Here is a 24,317-nt window from a genome sequence, read left to right as displayed (position 1 = left end):
ATCCAAGTTTCTGCCATACTAACTTCCAATTTTCCCAACAGTTTTTATCAAAGACAGAGTTTTTATCCCAGAAGCTGGATTCTTTGAGTTTATCAAACAGCAGATTACTATAATCATTTCCTGCTACCTCTTTTGCACCTAGTCTATTCCACTGATCCACCACTCTTTTTCTTCGCCAATACCAAGTAGTTTTGATGACTGATGCTTTATAATAAAATTTTAGATCTGGTAGGGCTTAAGCCACTTCCTTTTGCACTTATTTCATTAAATCCCTGGAAATTCTTGACTTTTTATTTCTCCATATGAATTTACTTAAAAACTTTTCTAACTCATTAAAGTAATTTTTTGGAATTTTGATTGGTAGGACACTAAACAGGTAATTTAGTTTTGACAGAATTGTCATTTTTATTATATTAGCTCAGCCTATCCATAAGCAGTTGAGTTTGCCCAGTTTTTTAAATCTGATTTTGTTTGTGAGAGAAGTATTTTATAGTTGTTTTCAGAGATTCTAAGTCTGCCTTGGCAGGTAGACTCCCAAGTATTTTATATCGTCTGAAGTTATTTTGAATGGGATTTCTCTTTCTAGCTCTTGCTGCTGTGTCTTGCTATTAATATAAAGAATTGTTGAGGATTTATCAGGGTTTATTTTATATCCTGCAACTTTGTTAAAGTTGCTAATTGTTTCCAGCATTTTTTTTAGATGATTCTTTAGGATTCTCTAGGTTTACCATCATGTCATCTGCAAAAAAAGTGAGTTTTGTTTCTTGCTTCCTGATTCTAATTCCTTCAATTTCTTTTTCTTTTCTTATTGCTGAAGCTAATATTTCTAACACAATATTGAATAGTAGTGGAGATAACGGGCATCCTAGCTTCACCCCTGTTCTTATTGGGAATGCCTCTAGCTTATCTCCATTGCATATGATGCTTACTGATGGTTTCAGATAGATATTGCTTATCATTCTAAGGAACAATCCATTATTTCTATGTTCTCTAGTGTTTTTAGTAGGAATGGGTGCTGTATTCTGTCAAGGCTTTTTCAGCACCTATTGATATAATCATATGATTTCTGATAGTTTTAACTAACAGTTTTCCTAATATTGAACCAACCCTGCATTCCAGAGATAAATCCTGCTTGGTTATAGTATATTATCCTAGTGATAACTTGCTGTATTTGCTTTGCTAAGATTTAATTTAATATTTTTGCATCTATATTCATTAGGGAGATCGGTGTATAATTTTCTTTCTCTAATACCTAGTTAAGGTATCAGCACAATATTGGTGTCATAGACAGAGTTAGGCAGTCCTCACCTATTTTTCCAAAGAGTTTATATAGAATTGGAACCAATTGTTCCTTAAATGTTTGATAGAATTTACTTGTGAATCCATAATAGCCCTGGAGATTTTTTTCCTTAGGGAGTTCAATAATGACTTGTTGAATTTCTTTTTCTGAGATAGGGTTATTTAAATATTTAATTTCCTCTTCATTTAAACAGGCAACTTATAATTTTGTAAATATTCATCCATTCCACTTAGATTATCAAATTTATTACCATACAGTTGGGCAAAATAATTCCGCATTTCTCCTCATTAGTGGTGAGTTTGCCTTTTTCTTTTATGATACTGGTAATTTGGTTTTCTACTTTCTTTTTTTTTAATCAAATTAACCAGAGGTTTATCAATTTTATTGGGGTTTTTTTCGTTAAAATCAACTCTTGGTTTTATTTATTAATTCAATACTTTTCTTGTTTTCAATTTTGTTAATTTCTCCTTTAATTTTTAGAATTTCTAATTTGGTATTTAATTGGAGATTGTTAATTTGCTCTTTCTCTAATTTTTTTAGTTGCATACCTTAGTTCATTGATTTCCTCTTTCTCCAATTTATTCATGTAAGCATTTAAAGGTATAATATGTCCCCTGATAAATACCTTGGCTGTATCCCATAAGTTTCAGTATGTTGTCTCATTATTGTCATTATTTAGGGTGAACTAATTGTTTCTATAATTTGTTGTTTAATCCATTCCTTCTTTAAAATGGGGTTCTTTAGTTTCCAATTTGTTTTAGGTCTATCTCTCCCTGGCCCATTATCACACGTGCTTTTTATTGAATTATGATCTGAGGAGGATGCATTCATTATTTCTGCCTTTCTGCATCTGATTATTAGGCTTTTATGCCCTAGTACAGGATCAATTTTTGTGTAAGTGCCATGTACTGCAGAAAAAAAATTACATTCCTTTCTATCCTGTCAGCTTTCTCCAAAGGTCTATCTAGGTTTTCTAACATTTTATTTACCTCCTTAATTTTCTTCTTGTTTATTTTTGGTTAGATTTACCTAAATCTGAGAGCGGGAGGTTGAGGTCTCCCACTAGTAGAGTCTTGATGTCTATGTCTTCCTGCAAAACTCATTCAACTTCTTCTCTAAAAATCTGGATGCTATACCACTTGGTGCATATATATTTAGCATTGAAATTGCTTCACTATCTATGGTTCCTTTTAAGAGGATATAGTTTCCTTCCTTATCACTTTTAATGAGATCTATTTTTTGTAGCTGCTTTGTCTGAGATGAGCACCCTACTTTTTTCACTTCAGCTGAAGCAAAATATATTTTGTTCTAAACTTTACCCTTTATTCTTTATGTACCTCTCTGCTTCCAATGAGTTTCTTATAAGCAGCATATTGTAGGATTCTGTTTTTTAATCCAGCCTGGTATTTGCTTACGTTTTATGGGAGAGTTCATCTCATTCACATTCAAAGTTGTAATTACTAACTCTTTATTACCCTCTATGCTATCTTACCTGTTCATAATTTTCCCCTTTTCTCACTTTATCCATATTCCCCAATATTTTGTTTCTGAATACCACCCCCTTCAGTGTGTTTGCCCTCCTATATCACAACCTCCCCTTTCTTTCCCCTTTCCCTTTGCCCCTTCTCCCTTCTGTTAGTTTCTCTTCTCCTCCCTCTCCCATTTTCAACCCTTTTAATACTTGAAAGTTAAGATAAGTTTCTCAACTTAACTGAGTATGTGTATATTAACTTTAGGCCTAATCTGATGAGAGTAAGATTCAGGCAATTCTCACCCAACCCCCTCCTTTCGTGCCCTCTATTGCAATAGGTCCTTTGTATCTCTTTTGTAATGTGACTCACCCCATTCAATCTCTTCCATCTTCCCATCTCTTTACTGTCCCCCTTTTAAGAAGATATTGTTTTGAAATCATTCTATCAGAGTCATGGATAAGTCATGAATGTTCATCACTTCTGGCTAAGTACACTCTCTCTAAAAGAGTTACAATTCTGAAGAGTTATGAGAATCTTTCTCCCAAGTCTCCACTTGGGAGTATCATCTTTTGGATAGCATCTTTTTTCCTCTACCCTTTTATTTTTTAACCTTTTCATGTGTCTCTTGAGTCTCCTGTTTGATGTCCAAATTTTCTATTTAGCTCTGGTCTTTTCATCAGGAAAAGTTGGAAGTCTCCAATTTCATTGCTTGTCCATCTTTTTCCCCTGGAGAAGTCTCAGTTTTGCCAGATAGTAAATTCTTGGCTGCATTCCAAGCTCCCTTGCTCTTTGAATATATCATTCCAGGCCTTTGATCCCTTAATTTTGATGCAGTCAGGTCCTGTGTAATCCTTACTGTGGCTCTTTGGTATCTACATTGTTTCTTTCTGGCTGCTTGCAGGATTTTTTTTCTTTTGTCTGATAGTTCTGGATTTGGTCACAATAGTCCTCGGTGTTTTCATTTTGGGATCCCCTTCCAGAGGGGATCAATTTATTCTTTCAATAACTATTTTGTCTTCTGGTTCCATGATATTGGGGCAGTTTTCCATCACTAAATCCTATAATATCTACTCCAGGCTTTTTTTCCCCCCTCTTCAATGTTTTCAGGAAGCTCAGTGATTCTTAGGTTGTCTCTCCTGGTTCTATTCTTGAGGTCAGTTGTTTTGCTGATGAGGTATGTTACAATTTCTTCTATTGTTTCGATTTTTTGGATTTATTTAAGATTCTTGTTGTTTCATGAAATCATTAGTTTCCACAGAGTCCATTCTTTCTTTTAGAGAAAAATTTTCTTCACTTCCCTTTCACAACTGATTTCCAATTGGTCAATTCTATTTTTGAAGGAGTTTTCCATTTGCCCAATTGTAGTTTTGAGAGAATTATTGTCTTTTTTTGTATTTGACAGATTGTATTTTCCAAGGATTTGATTTCTTGTTGCGAGATGTTATTTTTCTCTTGTAAGGTGTTAATTTTCTCTTGAATTACTTTTCCCAAATTTTCCAATTGATTTTTAAACTCCTTGATTTCTTTCTGGGCTGCAGACCAATTTATATTCTCCTTAGAATTGCTAGATCTTGCTGGGTTAGGATCTATGTCTTTCAAAGCAGTTTTCAATGCCCCCCCTTTCTACTAGCCTTCCTTCATTTTCCTAGAATCTTGTGTTGGGGGAGGGGATGGCTCAAGAGGTTTGGTTTTGAAAACCCTAGAGGCTTTGCTCAATGGGTTTAGTAACTCCAAGGGGGCCTTCCAGTAGGGGGTGCTGGTTACTTTCTCTGGAGTTTCTGTGATCTTGATTTGAGGCCCTCTCCCTAGACCTGGATGGGGTGGATACTCTTATCCTTGAACAATGTGGGCTGAGTCCTGGGGCGAGTTAGTTAATCTCTCTATTCAACTGAGGGAGCTCTGGTGCCCATGACTGAGTCTGGGGGGGGAGGACTGTTACTGTGGTTGTTCTGGGGAAAGGGCTCAGCTGAAGGATGGAGCTTACACCCTGAGCTGAGTGGATAGATGTCCAGCCATGCTCTGCAACTCTGTGCTGGGGCTTGCCCTCCAATCCTGCTGGGACTTCCCAGACTGCTGATACCATAGCCAAAGAACTCCATGGCTAAGTTTAGTTCAAGGACCCACTGCTCCCCTAGCCAAAGCCTTCATGGCTAAGGCCAGACCTCTGGCTTCACCCTGCTACTGCCCTTGGGCTGGCTCTCCACTCCCAGTTCACCCACAGTGCCCTGAGACAGACCTTATTGGTAGATATTCTAGCTTCACTTTCTGGGTTTCGTCAATCGAATTTCTGTTAAGAAGTTTCTTTCATATCATTTCTGAGGGAAAACCAATCATCTCGGCCGGAAGTATGGTTCTTATATTTTTAATGGACTTTTTATTCAAATCTCTACAGAAGTTTTGATTTTCCATTTGAAAGGTTATACTGAAAATTCTATATCCACTGAGTTTTGATAAATTACAATTTCTATGTATTTAGCTTAAAAAGACCATCCTGTATCAACAGAATGGACCTCTCCACTGGGAAGAGCAAGAAATTAACAAAAAATGACCAAATATTTTACTTACTCTCTTCTCCACAGACACAGACTCCATAATTTAAAACTAGATGCTTGTAAGAAAGCTGGCTCATCATGCTTGCTGCTTCAAAAAAAGACTAGAAGGAATAAAAAAATAGTAAAAGAAGAAAGGTTACTTGGTGATAAGTGTTTGCTGTGATTCTATATATATTTTGATGATGATAAGATTTGGATAGAGGTTCTGGCTGGGGGTGAATAGCTATGATTACTACCAAAAGCAATAACAACAACCAAATGCTATTCTCAGTAGATTGAGTAAGTCATGTGGTCAGCTGACAAGTATTTACTACATGCCAGGCACTTTGAAGATACAAGGAAAGGCAAAAAGTGTACTTCACTGCAAATAGGTTACATTCTAATGGAGAAGACTCAGGGAAAAAACAATATATTTTATAGTTACATATACCCAGAATATTGTGTATATATCCATAATATGGTAAACATACACACATGCAGGTACATGTTATATACATATGAATATATACACATTTGCATATATCATACATGCTCAAGACATTAACAAAGTAAATGTAGATGCCAAGAAAAAGGGGGGATGAGGAAAATTATTTAGCAGAAGGTGGGACTTGAGCTGAGCCTTAAGGAAGTCAGAGAAATAGAGAGATGGAAGAGAAGAACATTCTAGGAACAGGGATAAGAGATGGTGTTATATGTAAGTAAGCCAGTGTATCTGGATCAGAGTTCATAGAAAGGAGTCAAGAGTGAAAGACTGAAAAGATATGAAAGGGTCAGGCCATAAAGAGCATTAAGGGAAACACAAAACTTTATATCCTGGAGATTAAGGGCCACTGGAGTTTACTAAGTATGTGTATGGGGGTGGGGTTGTAGTGACATAAACAAACATATACTTAGGAAAATCATTTTGGTAGCTGAGCAGAGGATAGCTTGAAGCAGAAAGAACTGAGAAAAGGACATCAATTTGGAGGCTATTGTAGCGATCCAGGTAATATATGATGAGGATCTGAACTAGGGTGATGGCTGTGTGACAGGAGAGAAGGGAGCACATATTATAAATTATGAAGAGACAGAAATGGCAAGGTTTGAATATAGACTAGATATGTGGGATCAAGTGGGAGTCAAGGAGAATATTAAAATTATGAGCTGATGAAAGGATGCTGATTGCTTTAACAGTAATATGAAAGTTTAAAAGAAGGGAGGGTTTGAGGACAAAGATGAGCTCTGTTTTGAACATGGTGAGTTTTAGATGTCTAAAGGATATCTAGTTCAATATGTCCCAGAGATAGATTATGGTCATGATAATTATCATTTGTAGGGAGATAACAATTAAATCTATGGGAAATGATGAGATCACGAGAGACTATAGAAGGAAAAGAGAAGGTCCAGGACAGAGTTTTGAGAAACACAGTCAATGGCTGACACAGATGAAGATCCGAGAATCATTTACAAAAAATGTTAGTAGAACCCATGGGAACTAATGAGAACACCAAGCAAGATGGAATGGAGCAAAAGTTCTTAACCTTTTTAATATAATGGGAAACCCCTTTGACAATTGGTGAACTTCTAGGACTTTCTCAGAAGGATGTTTTTAAATACTCAAACTAGATAATTTTATAATATTGTAAATGAAATATAATTATTTATAAACTATAAAGAAACTCAATTATACTTAAAAAGATTAAAATAAAAAAATTACTGTACCCAGGAAATGAATCTAGGGAAAAGAAGGTCCAAGACAGAGTTTTGGGGGATACCTATGGTTAGAAAGTAGAATGATTCATGCCAATACAACTAAAATTTGGTATGCCACTACCAACAATAACGTGGGACAGGCTGACCTTATTGTTCCTAAACCTCTTGGATTTCTACTCAACCCTGGCCAATGGAGATCATTTGAAGTGTTACAATACTCAGAGAAGAAAAGGTTAATATTAATTAGTTTGAAAATACATATCTTATATAAGTCACATTCTTACATCAATCTGATTGTAAGAATGAGAAAAATTTATTTCAGGATTTTTTTTTTTATGGTTTTTGTTTTGTTTTGTTTTTTTAGGTTTTTGCAAGGCAAATGGGGTTAAAGTGGCTTACCCAAGACCACACAGATAGGTAATTATTAAGTGTCTGAGACCAGATTTGAACCCAGGTACTCCTGACTTCAGGGCTGGTGCTTTATCCACTACACCACCTAGCCACCCCCAGGGATTTTTTTTAATTGAAGAAGAGGTACTGTTTGATGGAAATAGGATCTCAGCATGTGTATACTTTAATCATTACCCTGTAAGAGGACTAATGAAGAAGGCTACATACCTCCTGGCAATGAGGCTATTAATTTCAGTAATTTTAAAATCTACAGAATAAGATCCATTTTTAGAGATGGCCAAATTGGGAATTTGTTTAACTTGACTGTGTCTATTTGAGCAGATAGATGATGCAGTGGATAGAATGGCAAGCCTCGAGGCAGGCCAACATCTTCCTGAGTTCAAATCTGATTTTGGGCAAGTCACTTAACCCTGGTTACCTCAGTTTCCTCTTTTGTAAAATGAGCTGGAGAAGGAAATGACACACCACTCCATTGTTTGCCAAGAAAAACTAAATGAGGTCATTTGAACAAGTTAATGTATATTCTTTATGAGGGTTTTGATTTCCCCCTTTTTCCCAGTGAAGGGAGAAATAAGGAAAAAATGTTTGAAAATTTTAAAAAAATTGTCAGGAACAGCTGTAAATAAAACAATTCCACAACCACAACAAAATCTAACAAATTTAAAAATAACATTATCCTTTCAACCATATTAACTTCTCAAATAGGATACAAACCTCTGAATAATTTCTGTGTGCTTTATCCAGAACTTTTAAAAGGACTTCTGTTTCATGGAGTTGACCATAGTCTCCTATTTCTCTTCTTATACCTCTAAAAATCTTGGTAAAAGTGCCTTGCCCAAGGCTTTCATTCTATTAAAAAGAAAAGTTAGAGAAAGGTGACATGTGGAAAGAAAAATGTTAGAAACCAATACAAGTAGATAAACTATGAAAGTGAGACATCCACACTTGCCAGTTAAACTGGGATTTAAGGGATTCTTTCATCCCATTAAATAATAATATAAAACTGAAAACAAGGGTTGACTGAAATACTTCAGCATTCTATAATCCAGGGGATTTAAAATGGTTCCTTAGCTTGATGTAGTAACATAATAAATTATACTAATATAATTAAATATGCCATCTCCAATTCATTTAAGGTATCATTTATTACAATCATACAAAAACAAAACAAGTTTCCAAGGTATTGCTAGTTTCATTTTGAAAATAACTACAGAGGATTGTTCATCATTTTCATTTAAAGCTAACCAACTGCTTTTAATTATGTGACTGAATTCTATTGCTGAAAAAATGAGAAAGTCAACTTATATTAGGTACGTTATCAGATCATTCTTTTTGTATCCAACTTCTGAGTCAAGTTTTTGAAACTTAGGTTTTTAATTTACTTTTTTGTTCTCAGGCTACCTAACTTTTTTTTATATTCAAAAATAACACCCTTAATTTTTTTTCCATTTCTAGAATGAGACTTATTGTTAAGTTTGGACAGGAAACCTGCCTTTAATAATTTAGCATAATTTACTATTTCATGATCTTCAACAGTTGGAGATAATAGATCACAGGAAAGGTCCTTTTTTGTGGCAACTGGTGGGCTTTTGTTTGAAGGGCAAGGCAAGGAGGGACTTAGTATGCTGACTAAGGAGTACACTGTTACTAGCTGAATAACCATTAAATTTCATTATATTTGAGATTAGCCAAGGTTTAGCTAATTAACAAAATTGAGTGAATTGGCAGATGAATGCTACTAGGCCTAGCTGGCCTAGAGGTTCCTCCATCCAGTAAAAATCTTGATTAAAATGCTAAAGGGAATCATTTTTTAAGAAATTTTATTTATTTAAGGGAATGGAGTTAGGTGATGTGCTCAAGGTCACACAGCTAGGCAGTTATTAAGTGTCTGAATCCAGATGTGAACTCAAGTCCTCCTGACTCCAGGGCCAGTACTCTATCCACTGCACCACCTAGTTTACCCCCTTAAAGGTAATCATTTTAAGGTTGTGCCAAGAAGTGAGCTGATTCAGTATAGGAAAAAAGTGAGTTCTGGTAGGGTGGGCCAAAATCTAGTACTATTGCAACCAGAGTTCCAGGAAAGCTAAAAACCTTCTGGAAACACTACAATTAAGAACCCATCTGACAGGTCAACGTTCCACAGATAAATCCTGACTTCACTAAATCTGACTGGACCCAGACTAACTCTGAAAGCAAGGTAATGACCATCTCAAACACTTACTATGGGCCAGGCAATGTGTTAAATGATAGGACCCCAAAAGAAGCCAAGGACAGTCCCTGCCTTCCAGAGGCTTACAATCTACTGACATTTCTCTGAGTCTCTGGGCATCCATGTGCACTGATCATAAAACAGCAAGGAAGCCAGCACTTTGAGTCTTTATAAATTGTAGGGGAAGAAATGTCTCTGAGGGAGATGGCACCTTCCCTTCTGTACTAGTCTCAGACATGGTAAATTGTGAGTCAACAATGTAATCTTGGGTGATGTCAAACAAGGCACAAGGTGTAGGACTCCTGTACTCTGTTCTAGGGTACTGTGTTTAATTCTGGGTTCCACAATGGAAGAGGCACAGAAGACGGCAGTCAGGATGACAAAGGGCCTAAAATTAGCACAGCATTTGAAGGAGATGGCAAGGTCAATAGAAAGTTCATTCTATAATGTCAGCTAAAAGAACTGGTGCTATTATTCAGCCTGAGGAAGGCTAAGGGGACGGATTAGACAGAAGGAAATTGAGGTTTCTTTCAAATCTAAGTAACTTTATGAAATATGCAACATACACAAGGTATATTTGAGGAAGAAGGGGTCTTAAGACTTTATCTAGTCCCCCAATAATTTATAGAAGAGAGCTGAAATCCACAGATGTGGGTTCCTAGCTTACATAAAAAATGGCAGCATTGAGATCAGCCCAATGTAATGTTCTTTCTACTACCCCATGATGCCCAATATCCAGGAGTAGATTTTTTTCACTGTAGAAGGAAATAAGAAGTTCCTTTTCAGATCCAAAAAGGAAAGAAATCTAATAACTTATACTTATTTTTTAAATTATTTCCCCAGTAAAACCTAAGTTTAACATTACAGTTTACTATTAAAACTACCAGCATATTTTTCTAATTCTTAGTCCAAGTTTAATAATGTACTTGCTTCCATGTCCCTTCTATAACAAGAATAAAACAAATGATGAAACAAGTTGGAAGAAGACATTATTTCAACGTGCTGCATTCAAACTTTAAAATTTTAAATGGAAAATTGCCTGTATTCAATGACTTACAAATATTAAATCTTCATTTCTGATTTTATGAAACACCATTTGGTTCACGTGCCTCTGAAATGTTGGTGATGTGGTGACATCAGAAATACCATTGCTCCTGAAGACTAGAAGATTCGATTTATCTAGAGAACACAGTCAAAAGGTGAAAGAAAGTATTTGTCAACAATGTAAATTAATTGGTAATCCAGTACAGTGCCTAATAATCGAAGTCAGTTACTGATAATTTTAAAAAAAGAATACAATACAGAATAGGCACTCATTCCTTATTGATATGTTTCAGATATTTTAACTGAAGATATAGTCCCAGGGAAATGAATAAAGTGAGATTAAATAAAGAACCAAAATAGTTTCATTCAAAATATAAATGGATTCTATTTTTTTCAATGTAATCACTCATTTCTCAAAATATTTACTTCAGCAAAAGACAAGCTTTTAAAAAATTTGTTCAGAAGAAAAAAATGTTAAATTTTGAATGTTTGTAATTATTTCTGAACTTGTAACCAACTAATGCATCTCAAGTGCTGGAAACAAGTTAATAATCAGGAAGTGGCAAGATCAGCATTACAAGGTGCAAAGGTTTCAAATTTTAATTACTAGGTGCAATCCAATGTTGCTTTGGTAATATAGGAGTGAATGCCTTCCTATGGCAAAATAATAACTTGTCTTTTTAGGACATTTCATCTTTTTTTTTTTTTTTAACAATTTGGAGCATTGTAAAATCTACAATGTACAGTCAGTAACATTTATCCCTGTATCTTTTCCCTTAAAGACAATGCTATACAATAGCTCTTACCAGTTTTGATGCCTAGTCTTTATTATCTAGGGCAGCTAGCTGGTGCAGTGAATAAGAGTGCAAGGCCTGAAGTCAAGATTCAGCTTCATGATTCAAATACAGCCTTAGACACTTACTAGCTATGTGACCTTGGGCAAGTCATATACTTCTGTTTACTTCAGTTTCCTCATCTATAAAAAGAGCTGGAGAAGGAAATGACAAACCACTCCAGTATCTTTGCCAGGAAAAGCACATTATCTTCCCAGCAGTGGCTAGGTTTTAACTTCATTTCCTGTGGGGACTATTCATTTACTTCTATTGTTTACTTTACTTTTGCTTTGAGAGACATAATAATGATACCCATGTTTCAGAAAAAAGTTCATATGATTTGAACACATAGTTTGATAATTAATGGCTTTATGATTCTCAAATTGTACAAACTTTCTATGAAATGTTTTTCTTGGCTTGACATTTTCTGACAGTAAAAACTGGATGACACTTCACTGTTCAATTGCAGAGCAATCTGAAAGAGGAGTTACCATTTTGTAAATTGTCAATGATAACAAATCCATCTTAATTACTGATTTCCTTTCCGGATCACTGATCTTTATTATTTTATCTTCATTTCCTTGATTAATGGGGTTTTTTTTTTAACGAATTTTTATTTTGGGAAGGCGTATTACTTCATACTTTTTCTCATTTCATAGCTATAAAGAATGATGCACTGAAAAATTAAATACAAATCTCTTTACTTTTAGTAATGTACAAATGTCTAGCAGTACTTCTCACTAGCTCAGTATAAGCATTTGTATTTTAATACAATAACATGAAATACTGAGAATACCTGCCATTCTAGAAGTTCATTATATTGGGAACTTAGAAAATAAAAACAAACAGGTCTTATTCCAAAATGAGGATGATTGCCTACTGATATTAGAACAAGTCAATCTGCATCTTTTTTTGAAATATGTATAAGGTATCTATGTGACAGCAAATGAAAAATGACTAGAAGGTCTCCTTACCTTTGGACTTTGGGGGGCAACACTTGGTAAACTGGAAAATGATGCTATCTGAACGGACTGTTTCCATTTGATAGCAATTCAAGAGGTCCTTAAGGTTAGTGAAATTCTTCTTAGTCCCACTGAGGTTGAACTCCCCATTCTCATTTTTTGTAATCAAACAGTGCTTATAATCAGTGACATTTTCCCGCTGTATGATTTTAATCATAAAGATAGAGAAAAAAATACATCATAATAACTGCCACAATGATTATACTGGCAAGAAGGATACTGCCAAACAAACAAAAAACAACCCACAAAAGCATATTTGAAAATTTAAACTTGGATACTTAAGCACTGACATTACGTATATGGCCTTCTTGCCAAAGGAACTTCCTAATTATATCATAGTAGTGTTTCAGAAATGAGACCTAACAACAAATAAACTACACAATAATAAGCATTTTTTAAATATAAAATTTAAATTTTTATTTAAATTTAAAATATAAAAGGAGTTTATTAAATAAAATAGCTATAAAACAAATACCAAAGGCTTAATAGGGTTTCTTTCTACTTTTCTGTTTCTATTTTCTTTACTTGTTCCTTAATAAATGGTTTAAGAGAACAGAATGGGGGAAATTCTAAGTTCAATATTTTACGTTATATAGACATATATGCATATATGTATAAACAAACACACACACACACTTTCTCAGTGAGTAAATCTATTATCAACTTTTCATAGCAATCACCCACAAATAAAAAAGCTAAATAGTGCTTTAAAGTTTGCAAAGAACTTCTCATGTCATCTCACAGGGCAACATAATATAGTATTTTATTGTATTTCACATGGTCATACTATCTTACAGTTTAATATGTTTAAATCCTTGATTTTCCTAGAATACTGAGATTAGGAACCATACCATAGTTCATTTGTAACTTTCAAGAAACTAGTACTATATTAGATATGTAGCATCAGGCATTCCATAAATACTTGTTGGAGTTGAGGGAACTGAAATGTAAATGTGATGATTTTTGTAAAATGTCACTAAAGCACTAAGAAAAAAAATTAAACCTATTCATTATTCCATATGTATTAATTTGTTGTTTATGAAATGCTCACATGCTCTAGGGCTGCCCATCTCAGAATACTCAAGAGAGTGGCATATCTCTAAAAAATTTTAACCCTGAATGCTAAAATGAAAATGGTCAGATTTGTAAAGAAATTTTCTCATTTCAATTAGGAATTAAAGATGTTTTAAAAACAAGAATAGTTATTATCATAAAAAGAAAATTGTGTTCCATTATTATATGAACTACATCTTGTCAACTATAGCTGACAAATGAAAATGTAATATAGTAGAGGGAGTGTTGGTCTGAGAGTGAGAAAGACCTGAGTTCATATCCTACCTCTGACACATATTAGTTGTATGACCTGGAGTACAGGATCACTTTGAACTTTCTGAAGGACTTGCAGACCACTTACAAAGACTATAAATTGCAAAGAAGATGCCCATTTGCATTGGCAGAGGAAGTACCACACCATAAGCTGTTTTTTAAAAAAAAGTTGACAAATCACTTTCACATCTCACTTAACCATACAATAAGAGATAAGTTGGACAAGTATTATTACTCCTGTCTTATGGATGAGAAAAAAAAGAAATGCAAAGCTACTTATCTAAGGTCATTTAGCTAACACTACATGGATGGGGGGGATTATGACTCAGGTCTCTTGGTTTCAACTCCAGTTCTTGAATCTCAATTGGCTATTTCTTTAATTGTATATGCCAAAAATGTACTTTCAGAATCTATGGAATTACCATTTAGGCAATATCTCCTATTTAGATACTTCTGTTAACTAAAACCTTCATTAAATGGGGCCCCCAAATGATGTATTTTATAACAATTCTTCACTGAAGTGAAGTTCAGCACAACTTTATGCTTTAAAGCTGTAGATGGTAATTCTTTAAAAAAGAGATTACATTATTTGCAGGACTGTGTGCTAGAAAGAGGAAGAGGTTTGGAGACAGAGGAGACCTAGGTTCAAGCATATCTCACACCTTAAAAGTTGTGCAATGGCTTAATTTCTCTGAGCTTCAGTTTCCCCAACTGTAAGATGAAAATAACTACATCTGTAAATCAAATGAAATCAAGGCTTATAAAGGGCACTTTGCAGACCTTCAAACTATGAAAATGTTAACTGTTAATATAATGCTTTTATTTCTTTATGATTTTATTTCTCTTTATCCCTTTGCCCAACTTAATAATTAATTAAATTGCTTATGAGTTATTTTGTTCTTTCTTGTTTGGTAAAGTTCTGCAAGTAAAATTAAATCTTAAAGTATGCATGGGCTGAACTGAATTAGGCAAAATACTATTATGGTGAAACAATGATCAGAGACAAACTGCAAGGTGAGGTGACAAAAACATTATGACAAATAGCTTATTTCTATGATTTTTTTCATTAATATCCAAATAATATGATGATGGTATTATGGTATGTTAAAATCTATGGCAAATTAGGGAGTATTCTATTAATCTGGAAAGGTTTTGAATACGGGACCAAAAATGGATGTACTAGCCAAGACTGAAGAGACTGAACGACAGAGGGATCTAATGATAAACTCTTTCAGTTATATCAAATAACAAACTATTGACTGGTTGAGAGTTACAATAGGGGACTAGGTACTTACATGGAAAACATCACAGCTCTTTTAGTTATTTAAGTAAGTCATGAAAGCATTATTAGAAGTTTAAAATGTTTCTGTTTTCTGCAGAATCAAAGAGGGAACTCCAATTATAATATATGAGTTATCATACCCAAAGGATATTTATAATTTTCACCATAAATGGAATAGATAAGCTCTTTCTTGTTCCGATAAGCTTACTCACCTCAACAGCAAAAGTGAGGAAATATGTATTAAAATCCTTAGGGCTACATCGAAGGACATAGAGGCCAGTCTGATTACCTGCTTTCTTCAGTTTACTTATGGCAAAATCCATCCTGAAGGTAAAGGAGTTATCTGTTTATCAGGAAAATGATAATAGGAGTACAACTGACTCTACTGACAATGATTACTACTGCTACTGCTGTTGTTACTACCAGTACACACATTTACACATATACACATGCATGTATAAAAATACAAACATCTATATTTACATTTCAAAACCAGATTTTACCTTTATGTTATACTTATATAATACAATAAAAATTTCAAATAGAGGAATTACTATGAATAATGGAACCAAAATATGTATCAGCAAAAATTTAATAATAAAACTGAAGGTTTCTCAGAAAGCTGACTCTTTATTCTTTATGGTTGTGGATAATTTTTCTAAGGAAAAAAATTATTACCTATTCATACTGAGTTCAAACCAATCTTGGGGTGTTCCTATTGCTTTGGAAACTCACAAAGGACACTGATGACTGTTGTGGTAGAAAAATTCAGCCAGAAACAGCAATGATTTTATTTTCTTGAAGTCTTCTGCCTTCTGATTATAATTCTATACTTAAAAATTAGCATTCTTTTGAATAATACCACATCTATTTTTGATTACCTCCCAAGTCAAGATGGCATAAAACTCTGTGCAACTGATTCTAAGGTAAAACAAATGTAATAATACATATGTATATAATTATAATAATTCAAATAGCATTAAAGTCTTAAGAAAGACCATATTCATATTATCATTGACAATTTGAAGCAAGTTAAAAGAAAAAAACACTTTTGAAAATTTACTTACACATGAGATATAAGTTGGGTATCTTTAAGGATATTTAGATAGTTAACAAAATTTTATAAGCATATTGACTGGAGTTAATATGTCATTATTTCTACTGTACAAACATATTCTGGTGGGCCTTCCTCTCTCCCTTCCCCATTTTTTAAAAGAGTGCATTACTTACGAAATTGGACCATGACAGTTGCTTTGGATATTTTCAAGGACTGTTGGGGGTGCTACTTCTTTACAGAGGTAATGGTGTGCATCTGCAGTTAATCTATAGTATCCATCAATTAATGATACAAAAGATAGAGCTTCTCTCAATGAGAGAAATTCAATTTCCTGAAGGCAATGAGGAAGAAAAAAGAATGAATATTTACCAATACTGTTAAGAACTGTCTAATACCAACTGTGTACTATATCTTTTATATAAAGACAATTCGCCCTAATATGTAAGCAATTTTCTTAAGGTGCACACATTTAGATTTATTTTACCTTCAAATGTTAATAGAAGGAAAAGATAAACTCAAAAAGTTACCTGCTTCTTAACATATATTGTTCTATTACGTTCTATTACGTTACATGCACAATTTCAGAAATATATTTCAAAGAAGATAACGAAGTCTTCCTTATAGACAAATCACATTGTTTCACACAGCACTAATACATTTGTCACTTATTTCCCCTTTTATGGTTATTAATTTGTACATATTTTATTTCTCCCTTTCTCAAAATAGGAATATCTAAATTTTGGGTTTTTTTCTATAACCTAGCACGAAGCAAGTATTTGATAAATGTTCATTAAAAGGAGAAAATAAATATTTTGGAATAACATTATGTAACTGCATTTATGACCCTCTTCTGTCACATAGAAGATGACTTTGGGAAAGTGACTAAATCTCTTAAAGCCACTAAGAAACTCTCCAAAGCTAAGGTACAAAGCAGAGACAATCTTCATTAGTAGAGAAAATTCCTGACTGAGAGTTCAATAAGCTAATGAAATCAACGATGCAATTAAACTAAACATACATACATACACACATGTGTGTGTATGTATGAAATCACACAAAATGCTAAAAATAGAAATCGCTGAAAATAAAAACTGAGAAACTGATAGTGGCAAATTACATATGTGTCTATATTAATAAATATGTTGAAGGCAGTTGAAGCTACAGTGGATAGAATATCAAGCCAGGAATCAGAAAAATCTGAGTTCAAATGTGACCTCAGATAGTTGTGTGACCCTTGCAAAGTCACTTAAGCTCTGTTTGTCTCAGTTTTTTCATCTGTAAAATGGAGATAATAATAGTTCCTTCCTCACAGTGCTGGTATGAGAATCAAAAGGGATAAACGTGATAAAGTGTTTAGCATAGTTCTTGGCACATATATTTTAACTTCTATTATTAAGAATCATAAAGATTACTCAATTCTAAATTTTTAAAAATAGAAATAATCATAAAAAAGCAAACACTCTCACAGCTCACTAATACTTAAAGAAATCTTATAATTTTCATTTGAAATTCTCAGATAAAAAAAATGATCCGTAAATGGGACAAAAAATGTTCTGAGGTACCAGAAGGTCTTTGTTACTGTCTGTTTTAAAAGAAAAATGTTTTTATTTTATCTCTTATTACTCCTCTGGTCAGGTTCATCTGTTCACTATCATTCATGCATAATGTGTTTATTTTATTTACAAGTTCTCTCCCAGAAGGCCTTTCCCTTTCTTCTCTTCAAGTCATGTCTTGTCTCCTTTAGAAACTATCTACCTAAAAAAACTAAACCCACTAGGCTCTGACCACTCCTCTTCTCTCTACTCTTTAGGCACTTAGTCATTTCAGACAGGTACAATATCACCAGATTTTAATTTTTGTTTTTCTTAAGAGCAGGAACAGTATTTACTATTTCTTTTGCAGGCTTGGGGGTTCTACAAAGTTATATTTTTTTTGCTTTCTTCCCATTTTTTTTAAAGATTTTATTTATTTTGTTTTACAGTTTTCTCCCACTCTCGTTTTCTTCCCCCACCCCACTCACAGAAGGTATTCTTTGCATTGGTTCCATGTTATACATTGATCTCAGTTCAATGTGATGACAGAGAAATCATATCCTTAAGGAAGAAAAATAAAGTATGAGATAGTAAAATTATACAATAAGATAATGGTTTTTAATTCTTTCTCTGGATACAGATGGTATTCTCCAATGCAGATAGCCCAAAATAGTCCCTGGTTGTTGCACTGATAGAATGAGCAAGTCCATCAAGATTGATCATCATCCCTATCAAAGTTACTTTTTTTAATAAGAACATGAATGAGTAGAAAAAAATATCGAGATATCAATGATTAAATCTTAAAGGTTCTTTACAGGTTGCACTTAATATTTCTGAGTCACTTCTACCTACTGCACTTGGGAAATCTCTTCAAGCTTACAGCTTTTGTGAGAGGTACTAACTACAGAAGTTCTGACCTTTTCAGGCTATCCTGAAAAACCTAGTTCAAGAGCATTTGTTATTAATGCACAAAAGAAGAAAAAGCACCTTATGATTTTAGTTAAAACTTCAGTGTTTGTGGTATGTGGTGTGTATTATGTAGTCTCAAGATACAAAACCAACCAGGGTCAATTATTGTCTTCACAAAGATTACAATCTAGTTGGGGAGAGAAAACAATTTTTTGACTTATGTTGCCAGAAGAGCTCCCACTTTTAAAATGCTGTCTGTATTATGTTCTCTAATGAGAAGGAAGAAGTCCTAGTTTGAATGTAATTATACCACTATGACATAAAAAGCAAAAACTCTTTTCAAACTTTGTCATCATTGGCAGTTGCATTTATGAGAACTGAAAACATATTTTCATGTCAATGCCCAGAAAATAGATTTTAAATAAAGACTGATCCTATCAAATTTGACTCCAAGAAAACCACTAAAAGTAATCTTAAGACAAGTGTCTGAGGCTTTAGGCAATTTATATTTTAAAAGTTTAACTACTTTTCACTCTACTTATTTATGTATGGCATCATCATTATCATCATCATGAGAACTTCCTAAATGTTTAAGAATACTTCTAGATAAAGAAATCTAAGCCAATAACATGAATGATATTCATTAAACAGATTAAAAAAATTCACATGTATATATCCAAATACATACATTCACATATATATATATATATATACACATATACGTCATCAGAAACTCTTGAAGGAATTCTAGGAATATCTAACTAACTCATTCTCTATCCTCAGTTTCAGTCCCATATCACCAATTATCTATCAGACACTTCTAATTGGATATCAAAGAGACATCTTAAACCCAACATGTCTAAAAACAAACTTATCTTCCTACATAAATCCTCCTCTCTTCCAAACTTCCCCATTTCAGATGAAGGCATTATCATTCTTCCAGTCTCTCAGGTTTGTAATCTTGGTATGATTTTCAATTTCTCTCTCATCCTATATAGCTAACAAGTTGCTAAATCTTGCTCTTTTCACCTTCAATAGCCATCTCTCCTGCATTAGAATCTTTTTCTTCACTCACACAGGTAACATTTTAGTTTAGGCCCTCATCACCTCTTACCATAATAGCTTTCTACTTCTTGGCTTAATTAAAGACAATAATGCTTGCCTTAAATCAAATGCTAAAGAAACAAAAGACTCGTTAGAAATAGAACCCACAGTAAGAGCTTAATAAATGCATTCTCTCTCAATCTACCCATATTAACTCATTATCTTCATTTTTATTAAATACAGCAACTGAAAATAATTCAGTCAGTCAACAAGCAATTTTAACATATCCTGTTAAACACTGAGAATAAAGGCAAAATATAGTCCCTGTTTTTGTCTAATAAAATTTATTTTTCACCAATTACTTGCAAAAACATGTTAATTGATATTTTATTTTTCCAATTACAAATTGTAAAAGTTTTTCAGCATTTGTCTACATGAATTTGTAAGTTACACAATTTTTTCCCACCCAATCTTACTACCCCCCTCCCTTCAGAAGCAAACAGTCTCGTGAACATTGTATATGTACATTTATGTTTAACAAGTTTACATATTAGTCATTTTCTATATGAGGAATTAGGACAAAGGGAAAAGAAAACCATGAGATAGGAAGGAAAAACATAAAAGAAATTTTTAAAAAGTGAACATAGTATTCATTTAGATTCTGTAATTTTTTTTTTGATTTTGTTTTGCTTTCTTCATCTGGATGTGGATAGTCAACGGGTCTCCAAGGGTTGTCCTAGTTTTGTGAACAACTGAGAGGAGCTGCATCCATCAGAGCTGATCACCTCACAATGTTGTTGTTAACATGTACAATGTTCTCTTGGTTCTACTCCCTTTGGTCAGCATCAGTTTTTTTCATGCTTCTCTAGTCCCATTCATGGCTTCTTTTAGAACAATAATACTCTATAACATTCATATATTATGACATGTTCAGTCATTCCCCAATTAATGGGTATCCCCTCAATTTCCATTTTTTTGCTACTATAAAAATTGATATGAATATTTCAGGAACATGTGGGACTTTTCCGATTTTTTATGATTTCTTCTGGATATAGGTCTAGTATTGGTATTGCTAGGTCAAAGGATAAGATCAGTTTTATATCTCTTTATTTCTCTTTGGGTACAGTTTCATATTGTTCTCTCAGTTCACAACTCCACCAACAGTGCATTAATGCCCTAAGCCTCCCACAACTTCAACACTGATCATTTTCCCTTTTTGACATATTAGTCAATCTGTAAGGTAAGTACCCCATAGTAGTTTTAATGTGCATTTCTCTAGTCAGTAATGATTTGGAGCATTTTTCATATATTTCATATATATATAATTTCTTTGATGAACTGCCTGTTCATATTCTTTGACCATTTATCAAATGTAGAGTGACTTGTAACCTTATATATTTGATTCAACTCTATATTTTAGAAATAAGACCTTTATCAGAACTTCTAGCTGTGAAAATTGTTCTCAGCTTTCTATATTCCTTCTACTCTTGGAAGTATTGGTTTTAATGGTGCAAAAAGTTGTTAATTTAATATAGTCAAAATCATTCATTTTGCAACTTATCATGTATTCTGTTTCTTCTTTACTCATAATTTCATACCTTTCCATAGATTGGACAATATTTCTTGATCTGTTAATTGATCTATGGAATTGCCCTGTATGCCTAAATTCTTTCCCCATTTTGACTTTATTTTGATATAGGATGTGAGATGTGAGTCTATCCCTAATTTTTGCCATACTACTTTCTAGTTTTCTCAAAAATGTGTGTTGAATAGTGAATTCTTATCCCAGAAGCCAATGTCTCTGGATTAGTCAAACAACAGATTACTATAAACATTTACAAATGCTTCTTTTATACCTTATACTAATCCACTGATCCATTACTCTATTTCTTAACTAGTAACAGGCAGTTTTGATGACTTTCACTTTATAGTATAATTTTAGATCTGAGAGAGCAAGGACACCTTCCTTTATGTTTTTTTTTTATCAGTTCCCTTGACATTCTTGACCTCCAGACGAATTCTGGTATTTTTTCTACGTTTGTACAACAGCTAACGTGGTAGTTTGACTGGTATGGTACTAAATGAGTAATTTGATTTGGGTAGAATCGTCAGTTTTATTGTATTAGTTTGACCTAACCATAAACAACTGGCATTATTCCAAATGTTTAGGTCTGCCTTTATTTGTGTGAAAAGTGTTTTGCAATTGTGTTCTTACAGTTTCTGGGTTTGTCTTGGGAAGCAGATTCTCAAGTATTTTATGTTGGCTGCAGTTACTTTATATTTTTTTTTTTTTGCAAGGCAAATGGGGTTAAGTGGTTTGCCCAAGGCCACACAGCTAGGTAATTAAGTGTCTGAGACCGGATTTGAACCCAGGTACTCCTGACTCCAGGGCCAGTGCTTTATCCACTGCACTACCTAGACACCCCTGCAGTTACTTTAAATGGAATTTCTCTTCCAATGTCTTGCCCTTGGGCTTTATTTTATTGTTCCTATATAGAAATACTGATGATCTATGTGGGTTTATTTTATATCCTGCTACTTTGCTGTATTTTTAATTGTTTCAAACAGTTTATGAGATGATTTTCTGGGGTTCTGTAAGTATGTCATCAAATCATCTGCAAAGAGTAAAAAAAGTTTTGCTTCCTCAATGTCGATTCTAATTCTTTCAATTCTTTTTTTTTTCTCCCATTGCGAAAGCTGACATTTTCTAACGTTACATTGAATAGTAATACAGATAATGGGTATTCTTCTTGTTTCACCCTTGATCTTACTAGAAATGCTCCAAGTTTATCCCCCTTAAATATAAATATTTGTTGATGGTTTTAAAAACATACTGTTTATTATTTTTAAGGAGACCTCCATTTATTTTCCCTTTTAATTTTCCTATTAAATTTTAACTTTCACTTATATCTTCACTTTCCCTTTTATCAGTCCCTTCTTTCCAATTCTTTCCCCACACCCCCCAAAAGAATTCCCTGTAGTGTGGGTAGATTTTTTTTAAACACAATTGATAATGTATGTTATTCCCTCTTTAGACCAAATCTTTTTTTTTTTTTTTTAGGTTTTTGCAAGGCAAATGGGGTTAAGTGTCTTGCCCAAGGCCACACAGGTAGGTTTAATTATTAAGTGTCTGAGGCTGGATTTGAAATCGAGTACTCCTGACTTCAGGGCCAGTGCTCTAGGGACTGTGCCACCTAGCCAAATCTATTAAGTAGGGTTTATTGTGTTCACACCCTCCCTTCTTTTCATCTACTACAATAGTCCTTTATGCCTCTTCACCTGGTGTTATTTATCCACCAATGCCTAGCCTTTTCCTGGTATAAGCTTTCTTTTGATGTGTTTATTTTTTAAATCCTGTCTTATACCTATACTCCCTTCTTCAAAATATATCCCTTTTTATCTAACATGATAGAAATACTATTTATTCTCAAAGGCTGATTGATTAATCAGCAGCATTGCCTCATAAACACTAAGTACCCTCCCTTCTTCTGCCTCATTAGAAATACACTTTTCAAGAGACATGAAAAACATCAAATTATAATCACTTTATACCTAATCCCCTTTTCAAGTACCCTCCATGTTTACACAATCCTTATGAACCAAAGCATCAAGCAACCATTTATACCCTCCCCTCAATGATACTCCCTCCAATTATAGCCAAAGCATCAAACAAAACCAAATCTCTTCATTATGGTGTCATGTCCATTCCCTTTAAATATACCCTCTCCTTCTATCCATAGCCCTATAATCCTCTCCAACCAAAGTGGGGTACACTCTCTATCCCAGTGTCCTTTTATCTTCCCAACCATTGTACCTAAATATTAAGGTATGAATTTATACAATATCAATTTCTAATCTCTTTATATCCAAACCTTACAAATACACCTCTACCCTCTGTACTATTATACTATTATACCAAGTATCTAGTAAAATCAAGTCACTTTTGATTCAATCTTGTATAGATCCTCTAAGTATTGGGACATCATGAAGGTCTCTCTAAAGAACTTTACAATTGATTATAAGACATGGAAGACAATGGCACAAGACTGCCCGGCATAGAATGCCCTCATCAGAGAAAGTTCTGAGCTCTATGAGCAAGGCAGAATTAAAGTGGCTCAAAAGAACAGTGAGGACTTCCGGCCAAGATGGCGGAAAGAAGACAGGCACAGTTCTAAAGTCTCCTGATCTCTTCCCCATCTATCACATGAAACAAACCTCTTAAAAGAATTGCGATCCAGAAAACCCAGAAAGAAAAGCCAGAAGAACAGCTACCTCAGGAGTGTCTCCCGCAGCAGCCTTGGACAAATCCGGGCTGGTGAGTCTGGGCTCCAAGGGAGGATCTGCCCCGGATCAGATAGATTAACAGCTGAATTGGAACTGGGAGTCTGAGGGACTGAGAGCGGGACCTGCTGGATCAGCATTAGGGCTGGATGAAAGAAGCTTGCGTCCACGGGGAAGCAGAGGTGCTGGTGTTGGTGCTGTCCCCCTGGAGCTCGGGGACCAGGCTGGGGGAAGAGTTCTGGAGCAGGAGAACAGCAAACACCATCCCTAGGCTTCTCAGGTCTGAGAAACTCTGAGGGCACGTCTCCATTGCACAGAGGCTTCTCCTCAAACAAAGGCAAACTACTTCTG

General features: G+C 34.2%; 1 protein-coding gene across 2 annotated transcripts in view; it reads right to left on the bottom strand.

Moving 5' to 3' along the window:
- The window catches only part of JAK2 (Janus kinase 2), a 172,645-nt gene that overhangs the window by 45,740 nt on the left and 102,588 nt on the right, over positions 1–24,317 (bottom strand). For both annotated transcript variants that reach the window (XM_074197469.1, XM_074197470.1), the window contains 6 exons: positions 16,374–16,531; positions 15,356–15,467; positions 12,488–12,674; positions 10,694–10,815; positions 8,142–8,276; positions 5,338–5,425 (listed from right to left, as the gene is read on the bottom strand). In XM_074197469.1, coding sequence (XP_074053570.1) covers positions 5,338–5,425; positions 8,142–8,276; positions 10,694–10,815; positions 12,488–12,674; positions 15,356–15,467; positions 16,374–16,531 — 802 coding nt within the window. The remainder of the gene's footprint in view (positions 1–5,337; positions 5,426–8,141; positions 8,277–10,693; positions 10,816–12,487; positions 12,675–15,355; positions 15,468–16,373; positions 16,532–24,317) is intronic.

This window comes from Macrotis lagotis, chromosome 8 (genome assembly GCF_037893015.1).
Source record: "Macrotis lagotis isolate mMagLag1 chromosome 8, bilby.v1.9.chrom.fasta, whole genome shotgun sequence".
Lineage (NCBI taxonomy): Eukaryota > Metazoa > Chordata > Mammalia > Peramelemorphia > Peramelidae > Macrotis > Macrotis lagotis.
The sequence above is the reverse complement of the archived record's forward strand: the minus strand, read 5'-3'. Positions and strand labels throughout refer to the sequence as shown.